Source organism: Lathyrus oleraceus, chromosome 2, assembly GCF_024323335.1.
Source record: "Lathyrus oleraceus cultivar Zhongwan6 chromosome 2, CAAS_Psat_ZW6_1.0, whole genome shotgun sequence".
Classification (NCBI taxonomy): domain Eukaryota; kingdom Viridiplantae; phylum Streptophyta; class Magnoliopsida; order Fabales; family Fabaceae; genus Lathyrus; species Lathyrus oleraceus.
Genome location: NC_066580.1, coordinates 378,241,138 through 378,258,292, shown reverse-complemented (window position 1 = coordinate 378,258,292; position 17,155 = coordinate 378,241,138). Strand labels below are relative to the sequence as shown.

At 35.7% G+C, this 17,155-nt stretch overlaps 1 protein-coding gene across 1 annotated transcript; it reads right to left on the bottom strand.

The window, feature by feature from the left end:
* Positions 1–744: 744 nt before the first annotated feature.
* LOC127121452 (transmembrane emp24 domain-containing protein p24delta9) lies at positions 745–1,755 on the bottom strand. The gene is made up of 3 exons (XM_051051939.1): positions 1,303–1,755; positions 1,116–1,192; positions 745–1,021 (listed from the first exon to the last, which is right to left on the bottom strand). The coding sequence occupies exons 1-3, from the start codon at positions 1,753–1,755 to the stop codon at positions 877–879; spliced, it is 675 nt and encodes a 224-aa protein (XP_050907896.1). The 3' UTR covers positions 745–876.
* Between the last annotated feature and the right edge of the window lie 15,400 nt (positions 1,756–17,155).

Genomic DNA, 17,155 nt, shown 5'->3' with positions numbered 1-17,155 from the left:
CATCTATCTGACATGTATGACTTGAACACTAGAGTACTAATCTTGCAGGCACACCTCCACTCTGTCGTACTAAAGATTTACACTAACTCGCCAAAAAATTTCTCTATCACATTTTATTAACACAACACCAATCTTTTTATTCCACCTCAAAATAAAAATCTTGAGAATTTATATTCAAAATAGGCTAATAGGAAAACAGTTGGCTGATTGAACATAGTTTTAACTTTTTTTTAAAATGTGCAATTTATGAAAATTATTCTAATATCATCTTTAGAATTTTTAATTCAAGATTTTAGTTTTAGTAATATAATATATTATGAAAGAGTAAAATCTTAAATGTCTACACGTACCTACAGCAAAGTAGTCTATTTTTTGGTTTTAAGAAAATAGAAGTTGCGTTTGCCGGGAGTCAAACCCGGGTCTATTGTTTGGAAGGCAATTATCCTGACCGTTGGACTACAAACGCTTCACATGACTCTGCTTTTATTGATTATATTTAGAATAGGCTAACCCGTTCTCCTTTGTATAAGAGTTCAGGTGTTTTGATTCGAGATAAGAAACCGAAAGAGTATAATCACGATCACCATTAACAAAGAACAATTACAGTAGCGTAGCATATAGGTTGTTATTTGTTGATTTCTTTTTTATTTTGAGACGTTCGATATTCAAAATTGTATTATACCTTAATTAATTTAGTTGAATTTGAGGGATCAAATAAGAGGGAAATCCAATACAAAGCGAATCAAAAACGTGAAACTATTTCTCCATATGGGATAATCTCATACAAGTAATTCCATTATGTGTAAAGAGACACAAGGTTATTTTACATAGAACATGACAAACCTAAGTTATATAATTAAGTAATAAACATAAATATTATATGAGTTTATTTTTATGAAAAAAGGTCTTCAAATGCCACAGTTGTAACCCTGCTACTGAGAAGCACACAAAAAATGATACGAATATCAACAAAAACATCCTATTATCGGTTACATAGTTGAGATCTAACATTTCTGTATTTCTGCAAAGAAAAATAAAGTTAATTAAAATAAAAAACTATATATTTAAAAATTAAATTAAATTAAATTAATTGGCATTTAAATATTTATGCATACCGTTCAAGAAGATAAGTCATCTCCTCTTTAATGGACAAGGCCATTTCATACATAATTTGTACTTCTTGTGCCATTCTCTATCACATGTTTACCAAAATCAAATCAATTAGTATAATATTTTTATTAAAATAATTTAGTTAATAGTTATGTAATGACATCTATCTAGGATAATAACTGAGAAACTTACATCAACATGACTCTTCTTTGCAATATTGAACCGATCTACGGCTTCGACTCCAACTCTGAACTCGAAATCAATAGAGAGTGTAACTTGAGGGTCTTTAGTTGTATCCACAAAACATATTAGATAATCACCACTTTGATATGCCGTGAATGAAAACTTCCCTGCTTGAATCTTCTCTGCAAGATGATACTTAGCCATGCCTCCATGTGTAGACACTTGAACAGTGATAGTGTGGTTAGAGGGCAATGGAAGAGCCTCATTGGGATTCACAATGGAGTAGTTTCCAACTACCATTGAATTCTTCTTTATCTCTTCAGAGAAACATCTTACGCTATTTCTTTTACTATATGGTAAATCAAATCTCATGGGTTGAACTGAATGTGAAAATAGTGCCATAGATACAAGAAGAAGAAAAAGTGAAAATGAATGTTGTGTGTTTAGTACAAACATGTTCATGATTGGTAGTGAAAAATGAGAAGAGGAAAGTAGAGGAATTAATCAAAACTCATGCTACTTAGGTGGAAGGTGGTGATGAGTATAATTATAATTAATCTATATATTATCATGTGTTTGTCCCAAATTTGTTTGTTAATTAAGTGATTGGTTTTCATTGGTTCTTATTTTGAATATTTAAAGGGTTGCATGTTTTTGTAGCTTCTAAAGAACAAGTAAATGATTGGAGAAGGCTTAGACAATCAAAATAAATTTACATTATATTAAAATAAACCTCCAACCTCTATTATGAGTTATCGCAATGGCAATCATGACAATATTAAGTTCATCAATAAAGAAAGTGAAGATGCCTAAATTCCAGCTTTAATAGACAAGCCAAAATAACCTTTTGAGGCTATACTCCACCTCACATAAATAAGAAAAAACCCAAAATAACCTTTTGAGGCTTTATCAAATTTGACTAAAGATACTTTGAGGAATTCAATTAATCCTAAATGATTTTAGGAACAGGTATAGATCTAAGAGATGACTTATTAACCAACGGATTTGCGAATAAATTTCAAAACCTCATATTTCGTTCAACTTATACCGACATGAAGAAAATATCTTAAAATTCAAGGAACTAATATTTGAGAGAATATAAAACCAGACATTTTATATCAAACTCACTTGTTTATTTATTGATTCTAGAAAATTTTGATCCATAAACTATTGTTTATTAATGCATTTGACTCCAAACTTGCAACAAAGATTAGGTTAGAATCATGCATCAACAAATGCGTGATGCGATGTAAATTGAATTCATAAAATAAAAAACTAATCAATTAATAAAACTCCGCACATAATTAGAATTGAACACCAAATTTTAAACTCTAAATTTCATTGAAAAATAAAATTTGAAGAAAAGAAAAGATACTAGAGAAAAATTATTATTGATTAATCAGAATTAATTGAAAAATGAGAGAAAATAAGTTCTTCATTTCTTGAGTGTGAAGTTACAAACAGAAAATATACTAGCTCTAAGTGGAGTGCATCGTAAGCTTTCTAAGTCTATTCATATAAAATCATAACTAACTGATGTAACTGAATTTAAAAGGTTGTTATAGGTTGTTCCAGCTGATTTCCTAAGCTTTATCTGATATTACTTGTGATGCAAGATACTTGAGATTATCACGCTCCTTTTCCATATGGCGCACCAACTTGTATTCTAAGTTTTTATCCTTATTTAATTTGTAATTCAACACCCTTCCCCAAACTTGACCATGGTGTATGTATATCATTATAAGATTAGACACAAATGAGCTCAACTTTAGGGAAGCTAATGCATTTGTTAGGAAATATTTTAATTATTCTAGTGTGGATATAAGAAGAAGTTTTAACACACCCTTTTCAACTTTTTTCTCTTACAAAGTGGCAACCTATTTCTAGATTATTTGTTCTCTCATGAAAAATAGGATTTGATACAATGTGAATTGCACTTTGAGAGTCGCAATACAATACATGTTGTTTAATGCAATTGACATTCAAATATTTTAAAAGGTATAACAACCATTGTGGTTCACATGTTGCAACAGAAGATATTAAGATGTTTTTTGCTTTTTTAATTCTTCAGGATATGAGAGAATTGCCAAGGAATAAAAGAAAGTCAGTGGTTGACCTTCTTGAATTAGTGCAACCTGTGCAATTAACATCTACATATCTTAGTACTTTTGTCTTTAATCTTTTAGGAAACATAAGGCCTATCCCATGATTATGTCTTAAATATCTAATAACCCTGTAGGCAGTGTTGTAGTGAATAATAATTGGTGAGTTAAGAAATTGACTTAACTATTGTATAGCTAGAGTTATATTAGGTCTAGTAATATTGAGATATAACACTTTGTCAATGAGTCTTCTATAAGTTAAAACATCCCCAAAAATTATACTTGATAATTTTTCAAATCAAACAAGGAGAAATTAACATAATTCTCTAAAGAGAATTCAAGAAAATGCTCAGAAAATTCAACGAGTAGAAAGAAAGGGGGAGAGGTTGGCACTTCGAGAATTCGAAAGACGCGGGGTTATGAGAGTGAGGAAGGAAAAAATCAAGATACGTTTTTGGTGTATTTTGGAATTAAACAAGGATTTTTCTTATATAATAAAGTGAGGAAGGAAATATATCTCACCTAAGCAATGTGAGACTAAGGATTTTTTTCAACTAACACGCACTGTGGAACTTAACCTGAGGAACTTTTTCAAACTAATCTCCCTATATTTGAATATTGACATAATGTTCCAACAATCCCTCAATTGAATTTAAAAAAGTGTTACAAAAGTATCGTCAAATATTTCTAAGCTTGTGCATAAACAAAGGTGTTTATGACTTGAACCTTTGCATAACAAGTAGGATTCTGATTCAACAAGAGTGACACAATTGTCTTGAACTCTATCTCAGACATCAAACTCGCACGCAACCTTTTCTTAAGGTGTATTATAATAGCTCATGCTTTAATGGACCTGCACGTGTATCCCAATTTGTTGAAGGCTCTAGGAATTCTGCCTCGTAATTCCATAGAAACCGACCTAAGTTCTACAATCACATAGGTGAGTATATCAAGAGTAATTCTGTAGCATAGGTACTCCCTCATACAAAGTATAGATCTCATTAAGAGTTTCTATTATGTCATCCTCTTATTGCTTCAGGATCATGCTTTACTTATTTATATTTGCATGATTGTTTCATATTACTCACAACTTGTTATTACCCATTGAACCCATTTTTTGGGAGCTCCAGTTATTTAGGTCGGGTTACTATCATGAGCAACTAATTTCTCTATAGGTATTACTCCCATCCTCTTTGATGTATTATGGACTTTCTCTTTAGTTAATTCTTTCGTCAAATGATCTGCTAAATTTTCATCAGTGTGTACATGATCCACTATTATAACCTTTTTTTAGAGATACAATCTCTAACAATGTCGTGTTTCCACCTTATTTGAAGTCACTTACCATTATACTAACATTTATCAAATTTTGCAGTAGCCGCGGTACTATCACAATCGATCAACACATATGGCATATGTTTTTCCCATAATGGGATCTCAGCTAACAAGCATTTTAACCAACTTGCTCTTTACTAGCAGCCGCTAATGCTATCATCTCATACTCCATTATGGAATGAGTTAAGATAGTTTATTTCTTTGATTTCCAAGATATATATCCTCTAGCTATATTGAATATATAACCACTAGTTGCTTTGGAATCATCTGGTAAGGTATTCTAATCTGCATCACTGTATCCTTCACATACAACAGGAAATATATAATGCAAATCAAGATTTATAGTCTTTTTGAGATGCTGAATGACTCACTCAATAGCTTGCCAATGCTCGTTACTCGGTCTACTAGTAAACTTGCACACCAATCCTATGACATATGTAATGTCGGGTATAGCATAATCAGTGGCATACCTAAGACTACCAAAATGATGCTCAAATATTCTATTTGTTTGACACTTTCACTAGTGTTCTTAAACAGTTTCACACTTGGATCGTATGGTGTCCTCGCGGGTTTATAATCAAAGTAATTATATTTCTTTAAGATCTTTTCCACATAATGTGATTTACCCAAAGAAATTCCTTTCTTGGATATCGTGATCTTCATACAAAGAATCACGCTCGCTTCTCTGAGGTCTTATCTAACTTATAAACCTTGTTTTCTTGTCCATGAATCACAATCTCTTCCGGTTGGTCCATATAGATTTATTATTCTAAGTCACTATTTAAAAAAGTTGGCTTTACATCCATCTTGTGTACTATTAAGTTATAAATAACATCAATTGAAACAAGTACCCTAATTGATGTAATTCAAGTGTAGAAAAAGTATTGAAGAAATCTATATTTTCTCTTTGCCTAAAACCTTTGGCTACTAGGCGAGCCTTATGCTTATTAATTGTTCCATAAGGTTTTAGTTTCTTTTTCAAAACACATTTACAAACGATTGGTTTACAACCATGGGTCAAGTCAACTAAGTGCAAGTTCATGTTAGATTCCAGAGAACCTATCTTATCATAAATTGCTTTTTGCCACAAATTTGCATCCAGAGATGACAAGGTTTCTTGGAGATTTATTGGATATTATTCTATATTATAAGTCTTATAATCGGGCCCATAGTCTTTAACAACTCTTACTCTTTTACTTCGTCGAAGTTCTATTTTTACTTCATTGTTGCTTTCAGTGCTTCTTATCTTAGGAATGCGATTCGATTAAGTGCTCCCACTATTTCTCAATTTGAAAGAAAATTTATCTTCATAGAATTCAACATCATTCGATTCTATAACCCCTTTAGAATTTAAGTTATAAGACCTATATGCTTTACTGTTTGCTGCATACCCAATGAATAAACTGTTGGTGTAAGCCCTAGAGGCCAATACTTTTGGTACCTGTATCGAATTATTGATTAATAATAAAAAGACTTTTTCTTTATTATGTTTGTTTAATAAAGTCCCTAGAATAGCTAGTCCGTTTAATGTATCAAGTGTGACTTGATCATGAGATCACATTAAACATAATGACACTATTCTTAAAGTATCCATAGTCGAGCTTTATTATGAAGTGGGATAATATTAAAGCATTAAGACTATTATGTATATAGACTGATGATCACATGTCATGGATCATGGATAAGGAGTTATCAAGTCTTAAACATAGGTATGAATATTAAGAGTAATATTTATACTGGATTGACCCGCTATGAGAATACTATATAGAATGTTATGCAAAGTGACATAAGTTATTCTCATGGGGATAATGGTGTATACCATCCTTCGACCTGAAACCACTATGGACCCTAGATGTAGAGTCGAGTGCTTTATTGCTGATCAAACATTGTCCGTAATTGGATAACCATAAAGACAGTTGATGGGTACTCCACGAAGCATGTTGAGGGACATAAGTGACCTAGATGGAATTTGCCCATCCTGCATAACAGGATAAATGTCTATGGGCCCAATATTGAACTAGACAAGAATGACACGGTCTATCCCTTGTGTCTATGGGCTTAAGTGATTCTGGGCATATTATAAGATATGGGCTAAATACACTTAAGTGGGCTTTTTAGCTTGAAGCCCACACAAGTGGTTCTATAAATAGAACCCTTGTGCGGAAGCATTCATTGCGGTTGACCGCCACAAGAGATCTGCACCAAAGGTTTCAACTGTCACAAGAGGTAACTATTCTATCACTGATCATGCCCATTCGTAAGGATCTCTAAAGGAGAAAATTTTAATTTCCGTTGCGTTTTGGATCGTAATTCTCCTTCAATGGTATCAGAGCCACTTACGAAACCATGACTCGGATAGCTGTTTACTTTCTGTATTAATATGATTAAAAGACAGAATGAATCAATTAATTAAACGAGTAATTAAATTTGGCATCATGAGTGTATGAGTTGGATGATTGATGTTGACTATGCTTCGGAATCGACATTAGTATGGTGAAGCAACGATACATCGATCGTCCATAGGTTACGAAATTGAGACCGATCAACTTATATATGATATAATTAATCCTAATGCAAAGTACGGTATATATGATATATTGTTTCTGTTTCGTTCATTCAAACACTAAATGGTTGTTTTCCTTTGAGCGATCTATGGTCATTTGCTTCGGAATCCGACATTAGTATGGTGAAGCAATGACTTGTTGATCAATCATAGTGAATCAACAATTGAGGTGTGTTTGACGGTTTGAAATTGGTGCATTAGGGTTAGTGACGGCGCAAGGGTTGTGCCGTCAAGGAGTTGTGAATTGAGGGCTTGTTGGAACACGTCTGTTGACTGTTTCAAAGCGCTAGTTTTTGGCCGCGTGACGATAGTCATGGACCTGTGACGATCGTAACAAGCTGGACGTGACAGTCGTCACGTGCTTTGTGACGGTCGTCACATTCACAGATCCAGAATTCTAGGCGTTTCTGTTATTTTGGCCACGTGACGTTCGTCATGGGCCTGTGATGGTCGTAACAACCTGGGCGTGACGTTCGTCACATTCACAGAGTCAGAATTCCTGGGGTTTCTGTTTTGTGACTGCACAAGAGTTGTGTTGATGCAAAACGATGTCGATTTCATGACATTTTCGTAGTGTGATCGGTCACCGAAATTTAATTTGGTTTAAATTGTTAAAGGAATTAAAATTAATAACAATAATGTGTTTATTATTATTGTCTTGTGGTGATCAGTTATGGCCTTAGTTTTCCTTTATTTTGTTTTGGGTTTTTAAAATACGACCTGCGTGTCGTGCCTCTCCTTTTAATCTCTTAATGTAACTTCTTTTCTCATCTCAATCCCTCGTATGTGAAACGAGTTTCTTCTTTAATGTAATGTAATGTTATGAAGAAAGAGAAGAATTCAATATCAAAGGAAGACAATGTTATGAATAAAGAGAAGAATTCAATATCGGAGGAGGACAACCTTGAAGATCCTGCTTGGAGAAGCTTAGATCATTATTAGGTTAGCTTAGGTTCTCTCATTGGCTTGGGAGAACAATTGCGCTAGGGGCCACAACTGTTTCATTATGTATGTTGATGCATGTGTATGTATGTTGATGCATGTGATTGTATGTTGATGCATGTGAGAGACGATTTATATGATAAATAAGCCGGTGAGATCAGAATAATTGCAATTCCCTCAAATTAAATATTAAGTTTATGCTTTCCAAGTTTTAGCACTCATCAAGACTAGTATCGGATAATGTAGGTTTCGCCTATGCGAGGTGCATATGTTATATTAGTAAGGTGCGATGGGATAATTGTAATATCCAACTGCTAAAACAATGGGTCAAACTTAACTAAACAAATTATAATAATATTTGTGATACGGTGAACTGACTTTGTGTTTTTGCTTTGAAAAGCAATGTTGCGGATAGCAAGAGTCGCCACCGACTTTTCTTTTATCCAATAAGGAAAGGCGGAAAAGAACAGGAAAGACCTAGATTAGATTTTGAGTTCGGGAGGTACATTATACAAAGGGAAGGTGTTAGCACCCTTTGTATCCATGGTTATCCACGGGCTCTTAATTGCTTAACTCACTTATATTTTCCTTGTTTTAGAAAGTGTTTGAGAAATGTGGTGTGTTTAGAAAATATTTTGAAAGGAGAGTTTAACTTTGTAATGATTCTTGTACGAATGTATACAAAGTGTTTATCTCGTTTGATTTTGAAAGATGTTTAGAAAAATATAACTCGGCGATGATTCTGGTGCGAATGTATACCAAATGGTGATTTTCTAAAAGATGTTTTGAAAAGTGTGAGGTGTGAAAAGTATTTTAAGCTGTGAGCAAGCATTTAAGAGTTATACCTAACCAAGGTCTTTATAGGTATTTCCTATCCTTAGGAGGGTAAAATTGTCCTTACTATTGAGAAGTAAGTAGTCTTATCCTTTGGATGTAAAGGGACATCGTGGGGTCGTCGATTGGTCATTGAAGGCAACATTTGTAAGGATACCTTAACATTCGAAGGGACGATCGAGGGACAAAGTCATATATTCGAAGGCAACGTTCGAGGGACTATGATTTATCTTGTAGGGACATTGACCTTTTGATCGAAGGGACTATGACTTATCTGTTTAGGGATGATGATGATTTAATCGAAAGGGTCTTCGCTAAGGGTATCCCCACATTCGCGGGACATGACCGTAATATCGTAAGGCAACAAAGAGAGGGTTACCCTAGAGGTGCAAGTGTGGAAGTGATTGGATTCAGATATATTATCTTGAATTAATTTATCTAAGTTCGATTATTTATCTTTCCATGCAATCCTATTAGCATACATGTAGACAATTATATTCACAGTATGGAAAAATTAAAGTGCGAAAAATAAGACTACGCTATTACATGGCTTCGGGATGGGGGTACATAATTTAAAAGGGGATATAAAATATCTAAATCTTAATTAACGAGTACAAAAATTAAAAGGGCATACAAAATAATAAAACCTAATTAAACTAAAAAGAAAGAAATAAAAAAAACTAAATAAACTAAATTTAAGAATGAATTAAGAATGTTTTTAGTTTATAATAATAGAAACTTTTTATGAATTTATGGAAAAACTTAGACTAAATTGATAGAAATTTTAAAAGAAAAGAAAAAAAATATAATTAGATTTTTATTATTCAAAATAGCCCATTTTAATTAATTAAGTGATATATGAAAATTTAATTAATAAACTAGATTAAATTATATCCTAGTTTAAATAACTAATATAATATATTAATTAGAAAATTAATTAATGAGTTTTATTTTAATAATAGAAAAATAGTGGTGAATTAATTATAGTGGAAAGGGAGTAAACATAGTAAAAACAACTGAAAAGCTAAAAAATAGGTCCTGGGGGCTCAAACCCAGGACCTCTACGTTGCAGTGAAGGGGGAGCTACCAACGAGCCAGGTTGGTCCATTCATTATTTATTCATCTTCATTAAAATATATATTAATTCTACATGGATTTTTCCATTTTGACACAACACCACCATGCATGTTACAGCTTTCTCTCTTACGGCAAGCTACTTTATTTTTTCTCATGTTGTTTCTTTCATGTGAGTATAACAAACTTGTAACTTCATTTTATATCAAACCACACACATAAAATAAAATCATATGTAATCATCATGCAATAATAAAAATAGTCATGCACAAATCAAGAAGCTTATATTATTTTACTCATGTATTAGTTCTCTTTACTACAAGTGATAATGATAAAACAAACCTTACACATACATGTTAAAGACAACCAAGGATTTATATTATCACCATTATATCATCATCATTATTATTATGTAATAACAGCATGTGAAATAAACATAATCATGCTAGAAACAACACTCATATAATAGTAATTAAATGACAGATATAATTCTTTAATCATGCAAACAGAATTTCTCCAACATGCTATGACATATCAAGAACAGATGCATACTTGAATAAAGCAATATCAACATCCACCAAACCATGAATACATCATCTCAGTATATATATTAAACCAATATTATTCATGCATGAATTAAGGAGTATTGCAAGGTAATCATGCTGGATGCAAATTCCATAATGAACACTTACTGGGGATTTGATTCTTCTGGCTTGCTCACTGTATGTGTGTTGTTCTTATTCAGGCTATGAGTGCTTTATGGTTGCTTCTCTTTTCCCTGCCCGTGAATCTTCTTGCTTCTGTCTTGCCTTGTGTATCTTCTTGCTTCTGTCTTGCCTTGTGTATCTTCTTCTGCTGTATCTCTCCTCTTTTTCGTCCTTTTCCTCTCGCTGCAGCCATATGAAGTATTTATAATGGTGTGGATTAGGATTTAACCTTGCTAAATACTTGGATCCCTTCCTATACTTTAGGGTTTAACCTTGCTAAATATTTATTAAATACAAATAATGAATAATTCAAATGACTTTTAACAAATAAAAATTAATTTAAATTTTAGTTACATAATTGAATTAAAATTTAAACCTATTTCTATTTTTACTTTCATCATTTAAAAAAAAATCAAAATTATTCTTACTTATCTTAACCAAAATTATTTTATAATTTATGGGCTTTTAAAAAAATGTTACTCTTATAAATAAATTTTATTAAGTAAAAAATGTGAATTACTAAATAAATACTATTTATAAATAATGAATAAATGGAACATGAGTCACTAAATTATAAAAAATAGTTATTATAATTTAATGAGCTTTAACAAATAAAAATAATTTAAAATTTTAATTATACAATTAAAATTTAAATCTATTTTTATTTATCACTAAATTAAAACTATTTTATTTATATATATATAATTTATTTATATCATACAGATAACCAAAATTATTATTATTATTTATATCTGTATCACATAATAAATAAATTAAAATTTATAATTTATATGAGAATGTATGTTAATGAATGAATGCAAATGTGAAATGAATGTCATGCATGAATCAATTTATCATAAAAATTAACAGGCAAATTTTGGGGTATGACAGCTGCCCCTGTTCAATATTCTTAAACCGAGAGAATTAGAATGGTATGTACGCCATTCGTGATCTGGAGGTGGAAGATTATTGAACACTTAGAATGCCCCAAAAATTTGCACTTGTTAATTAAAAGATAGTCTTGATGGAGATGGGCTTAAAGATGCCATCCAGAAAGTCTGATGATGAGAGCTTCAGAGTGCGTCGTACATTAGACCATATCTGAAGACATGGGTGTCACACTGGGTCGTACGCTAGACCGTATAATGAGTCATCCATTAGGTGATATTAGGGTGAGCTGAACCTGATGAGATAAGGATCAGAATGGGTCATACGCTAGACCGTATCTGAGTAGCAGAGTGAGCCGTCCGTTAGGCTGTATCTGGAGAAATAAAGATCAGAATGGATCGTACGCTAGATCGTATTTGAGTAGTAGAGTGAGCTGTCCGTTAGGCTGTATCTGGAGAAATAAAGATCAGAATGGATCGTACGCTAGATCGTATCTGAGTAGTAGAATGAGTCGTCCGTTAGGCTGTATCTGGCGATAAAAAGTAGTCGTACGCTAGACTACATTTCAGAATGTACCGTACGCTAGGTAGTATCTGATGAGAAGATCCAGACTGGGTCGTACACTAGACCGTATCTGAGTTGCAGAATGAGCCGTCCATTAGGCTGTATCTGAGGATAAAAGATCAGAATGGATCATACGCTAGATCGTATCTGAGTAGCAGAATGAGCCGTCCATTAGGTTGTATCTGATGATAAAAGGGGTAGTCATACGCTAGACTACATTTCAGAATATACCGTATGCTAGATAGTATCTGAGGGGATGAATATCCAAATGGGTCGTTGTAATACCCCAAAATTTACCCTTCATTTTTCTTGGAAGCATACGCTTTACACCTCATGCATGCATTCATTTTTAGGTCATTTAACATTAGATACATTGCATTTCATCATGTCAATCAGAATTAGATCCAAGAAACTTAAAAAAAAAAAAAACGAAAAAAAAAAGTTAAAAATAAATAAAATTAATTAAATAAATAAATAAAATATAACAAATTTTTTTGGACTTGGGTCTCCCTCATTTGAGCCCACTACCCACGAAAATCAGTCTATAAATACTGAAGTTTCAGTAGAGGAAAACACACTTGGAGTTACACTGGGAGATTCACTGAAGAAAGATTTTGAGAGAAGGAAACCTAGGAACTACTCTGCAGCGACCTTCAAGCAGCCCTGAGAAGTTCACTCCGCCTCACACAAACCCTAGTATTACTTTGCAGATCCGGCCGTACCATTCAATCTTAATCAATCTCTCCAATCAGGTTTGCCATATATCCATCATCTTTATGCCTTTAATTTGAATGCTCTAAATGTATGAGGTATTATGGGTGAATTTGATACCCTTTTGATGCATGTGTTTGACAAGAGGTTTAGGCCTCCTACCCTTGATTGCTTTTTGTGAATTTTGATGGAATTATTCATGTGGTTACATTTTGATTTAGGGACAACTCTGGGTTACCCTATTTTGTTTCTCTAACCTGTCTTTGTGTTGCCATGGCATTGTTTTCCCTGGATTTCACCTTGTTTGTCTAACCTTTCTGTTGAGTTTTCGTGAGGGCTCACATACTCTTGCAGGGATACCATCCGGAGGTTTATCCTGATTAATCGTATTGACTGATTTTCTTTGATGGTCTAGCTGGAGAGATCTCAGGGTTGCTAATCCTTTAATTGCTGTAACTTCGGATCCTTATCCGTGTGGTAATTTTTTCCTTTTCTCGTACTTTATCGCTTTCTTAGCTGGAAGACCTCGATAGGAGGCAATGTTTGAGCCCCTTGGTGGCATTTTACTTTGAGATACATGTTTTGTGTTTTGTATTCATATCCCCACATGTAGCGCGGTTCCTTCGTCAAGGACTGCCTGTTTGCCCTCGAGCATCCCAAATCCTAAAACCCAAAGCAACACGTTTACTCCTTCTACTACAGGCGAGTAAGTCTCCAAAGGTCGAGCATCCGGTAGATTGCGTAGTGACGTCGTTCGTCCAAAACCCAATCCACAACCCCGTAGTTAGCCGAACTACGGCTTGCTCTGATTCTCATTCCAGATGAGATACGTAGGCATAAGACGCGATGTCTTAGCGAGCACACATCCCCCAACCCATAGGTCAGCCGAGCTACGAAGACTCTGATTCTCATATTCAGATGAGATACGTATGCAGTGGATGCGACATCCGCGCGAGTCATTTCTCTTAACCTTTTTAGTAAATAAACACATTAGGTAAACCCACACTCTTTAGACGAAAACCACAAAAGTGGATCCCATAGAGTACTACGGATGGGTAGGGGTGCTAATACCTTCCCTTCGCATAACCGACTCCCGAACCCAAGATTTGGTTGCGAGACCCCGTCTTGTCCTTTCCTTTTTCAGGTTTACTTCGAGCGTTTCCTTTCCCTCCTTTGGGATGAATAACGCACGGTGGCGACTCTCCTGTCTTTTTCTTTCGCCGGTTGTTTTTTCGCGCATTGTATTTTTTAGGTTGCGACAGCTGGCGACTCTGCTGGGGAAACTAAGAAGTTGACCTCTTGCTGGTCCATCTTCCCTAAGCGAGTCCCTCCTAGCTCGTGTGATTTCTTGTTCATTGGGTGTTCATGCTTTTGTACATTTATTTACTTACTTGCTTGCATTCATCTGTTGTATCTGTTGGAGCTGTTGTTTGTTTGTTGGGATGGGATGTTCTACGAGAGATAAGCCCATTACCCAGGCTTGAGTGCACACACAGGTTTTAGAGTGGATGATCATGAGGCTTGCGTGGCATGTTGCTACGTTAAGTCGTTCGTGAAGAACCACACCCAGACGAGGTTTCTTTTGGATATATTATGTCCTACGGATGTTCCGTAACGACATGATGTTCCTTTAGAAATCGTCGACTCTGGTGACCATTTCCCGAGAACTCAGTCGAGGCCTCTCCTCCGAGACGTGATTATGTTAGCTCTGGTGGGCGCATTCTCGCTGATCAATCCGAGGACCCCGAGACTGGGAACTTGCTTTAGGATGTCCTGTTGAGGGGAGTCAGTGGAGGTCTTTTATCCCGTAATAATGCCAAACCTTCAGTGGTAAACGTATTATTCGCGACTGAAGGGCTGAAGTTGACGAACTTCTGTTCTTAGAACCTACCAGTGAGGGGCGGGCTAAATTCAGGAAACCTTAACCTCCAACCAACCCGGTTTTCTGGAGCAGAGCTTTGATCTTGTATTATATTCCTCAGTGGTTTTCTCTTCAGGCAGTGTAACCCGACAGATGTTCAAGCAGATACAACAATCCTGATTGACATACCACTGCATTGCATTCACATCATCACATCATTTGCATTCATATCATTTAACACATGTTTATCCATTTCAAGGGGGTTTACATCTTCTTCTTGATTCCAGTCGGAGTTTTTCTGGTTCTCTTAAGATGGATATTGGCAGAAAGAGACTTGTCGCCTACAAGTTTCCGGTGGTCTGTCTGGAGCCCATCCAACAGTTGATGCAGTTAATGGATCCTGGTTCTCTAGAAGGATTCCGAGAGGATTACGGTCTGATTCTAAGTTTCGTCACGGTTCTTTCCAAAGATCAACATGACGCCCTATTCACACTGCTACAGTTCTATAACCCTCCATTGAGGTGTTTCACATTCTCGGATTATATCTTGGTCCCTACTCTGGAGGAGATTGCCAGTTTTCTCAGAGTTCCTATCAGGTCACAGTTATTGTTCTACAGTTCTGAGTTTCTGCCTGATCTCAGCATGGTTACTTCAGCCACATATTTGGAGGAATCAGTCTGGAAGGCTAATATGTGTCAGAAGGGAGAAGTTAGTGGTTTTCATATGAGTTTCTTACTGGGAGAAGCAAAGAAGAAGCTGAAAGACGGTAACCAGAGGGGTTTCAATGCTGTGTTGGCTCTTTGCGTGTATGGGATTGTCTTGTTCCCTAATGTCGCCAAATTTGTGGACATGGACGCAATACGCCTCTTCGTGTTGAGAAATCCAGTACCGACCTTGCTAGGAGATTTCTTTCATTCAGTGCACCACAGAAATAAGAATAGAAAAGGGGGATTGTTGAATTGTTGTGTGCCTTTGTTTTATAGGTGGTTCAGTTCTCACCTACCCAAATCAGGAGTGTTCGTTAATGTCAAGGACTCGTTGAGTTGGTCGAAGAGATTGATGGGGTTGAGAGCTGAAGATATTTCTTGGTGGTCCGACCGGAGCTTGCTTCGGGCAGATATTATTCATAGTTGTGGGAACTTCCCAAATGTTCCGTTGGTAGGAAGAAGAGGAGGAATCAACTATAATCTTTCTCTAGCAGTTAGACAGTTTGGATATGCTTTAAGAACTCCGCCTTTGGAAAAGGATGTGGAAGAATCTCTGTTTTTCCGTTCTTCGCCTGATTTGACGGTATCCCGTAAGGCAGCTGAGGCCTGGCTCAAGGTGATCAAGAGAGGAAGAATCGTCCTTGGAAAAGGAGATTGTAGAACTTACCCTCGGTATGAAAAGTGGCTTCAAGGAAGAGTCGAAGAGTTTGGTCTGCCGTTCCCTATTGAAGAACCTTTGTATCCACCTACTCCTGAGCAGTCAACAATGGTGAGCCGAGAGGAGTACGACAAGTTGAAGAGTGCCATGGAGGGACTTCAAACCAAGAACTCAGAGTTAAGTGAGAAGTTGCAAGACTGTATGCATCAATTCCAGGAGGCAGAATATCAGAAGAGGGAAGCCGTCAGAGTGCAAAAGGAAGCAGAGAGGAGATTTGCTGTGGAGGCGGACTTCTTCAGGAAGACAGACGAAGCCTTGAGATCATCCAGTTCTGAGTTGAGGCGAGTCAAGCAGCAGTTAGTAGATGCTCATGGTAAATCAGCTGGGTGGCAGGAGCAATGGGATGCATTTTCAACTTCTCGGAAGGCAAAGGAGGAGGAGACAGTAGCCGAACTGACTGGTCAGATAGAGAAATTGACGAATTTGCTGAAGGGGAAAAACAATGAGCTTCTGTGCGCCCGTTCTACTAATGGCTACATCACAGATCAACTCCATGAGGCTCGAGGACAGATTGAAGAACTCAAGGTGTTGGCAGGTTTGAAGAAATCCAGACTTGAAGAGGTATTCGGAGAAGATGATGGGAATTACTACAGAGAGCACATCAACGAACTGGATGGGATCATTCACAAGAGGAATCTGCTTATCCGGCATTTGACAGAATCTCCAGATCATCCCGACACGGTGGCATTACTGGATGAAGTGAGGAGCAGTCCTTATGGGTTGTATACAGGAGGCTGATCCCTGGTTTATGTTCCTCCCTTTACTTTTTGTTTCGTTGCTGTGTAGTGATAATCCACAGGCCTGTTGTGGGGATCCTCTTTTGATGTACTTTTGGCTAAGGCCCCTTTCCTGGGAC

What these genes read in the sequence shown, in the direction of transcription:
- LOC127121452 (XM_051051939.1), bottom strand. Translation starts at nt 1,755, where the DNA reads ATGAACATGTTTGTACTAAACACACAACATTCATTTTCACTTTTTCTT. An exon ending in CAAAGAAGAGTCATGTTGAT is followed by an intron (nt 1,193 to 1,302) that starts GTAAGTTTCTCA and finishes AACATGTGATAG; the next exon opens with AGAATGGCACAAGAAGTACA. An exon ending in ATGACTTATCTTCTTGAACG is followed by an intron (nt 1,022 to 1,115) that starts GTATGCATAAAT and finishes TTTTCTTTGCAG; the next exon opens with AAATACAGAAATGTTAGATC.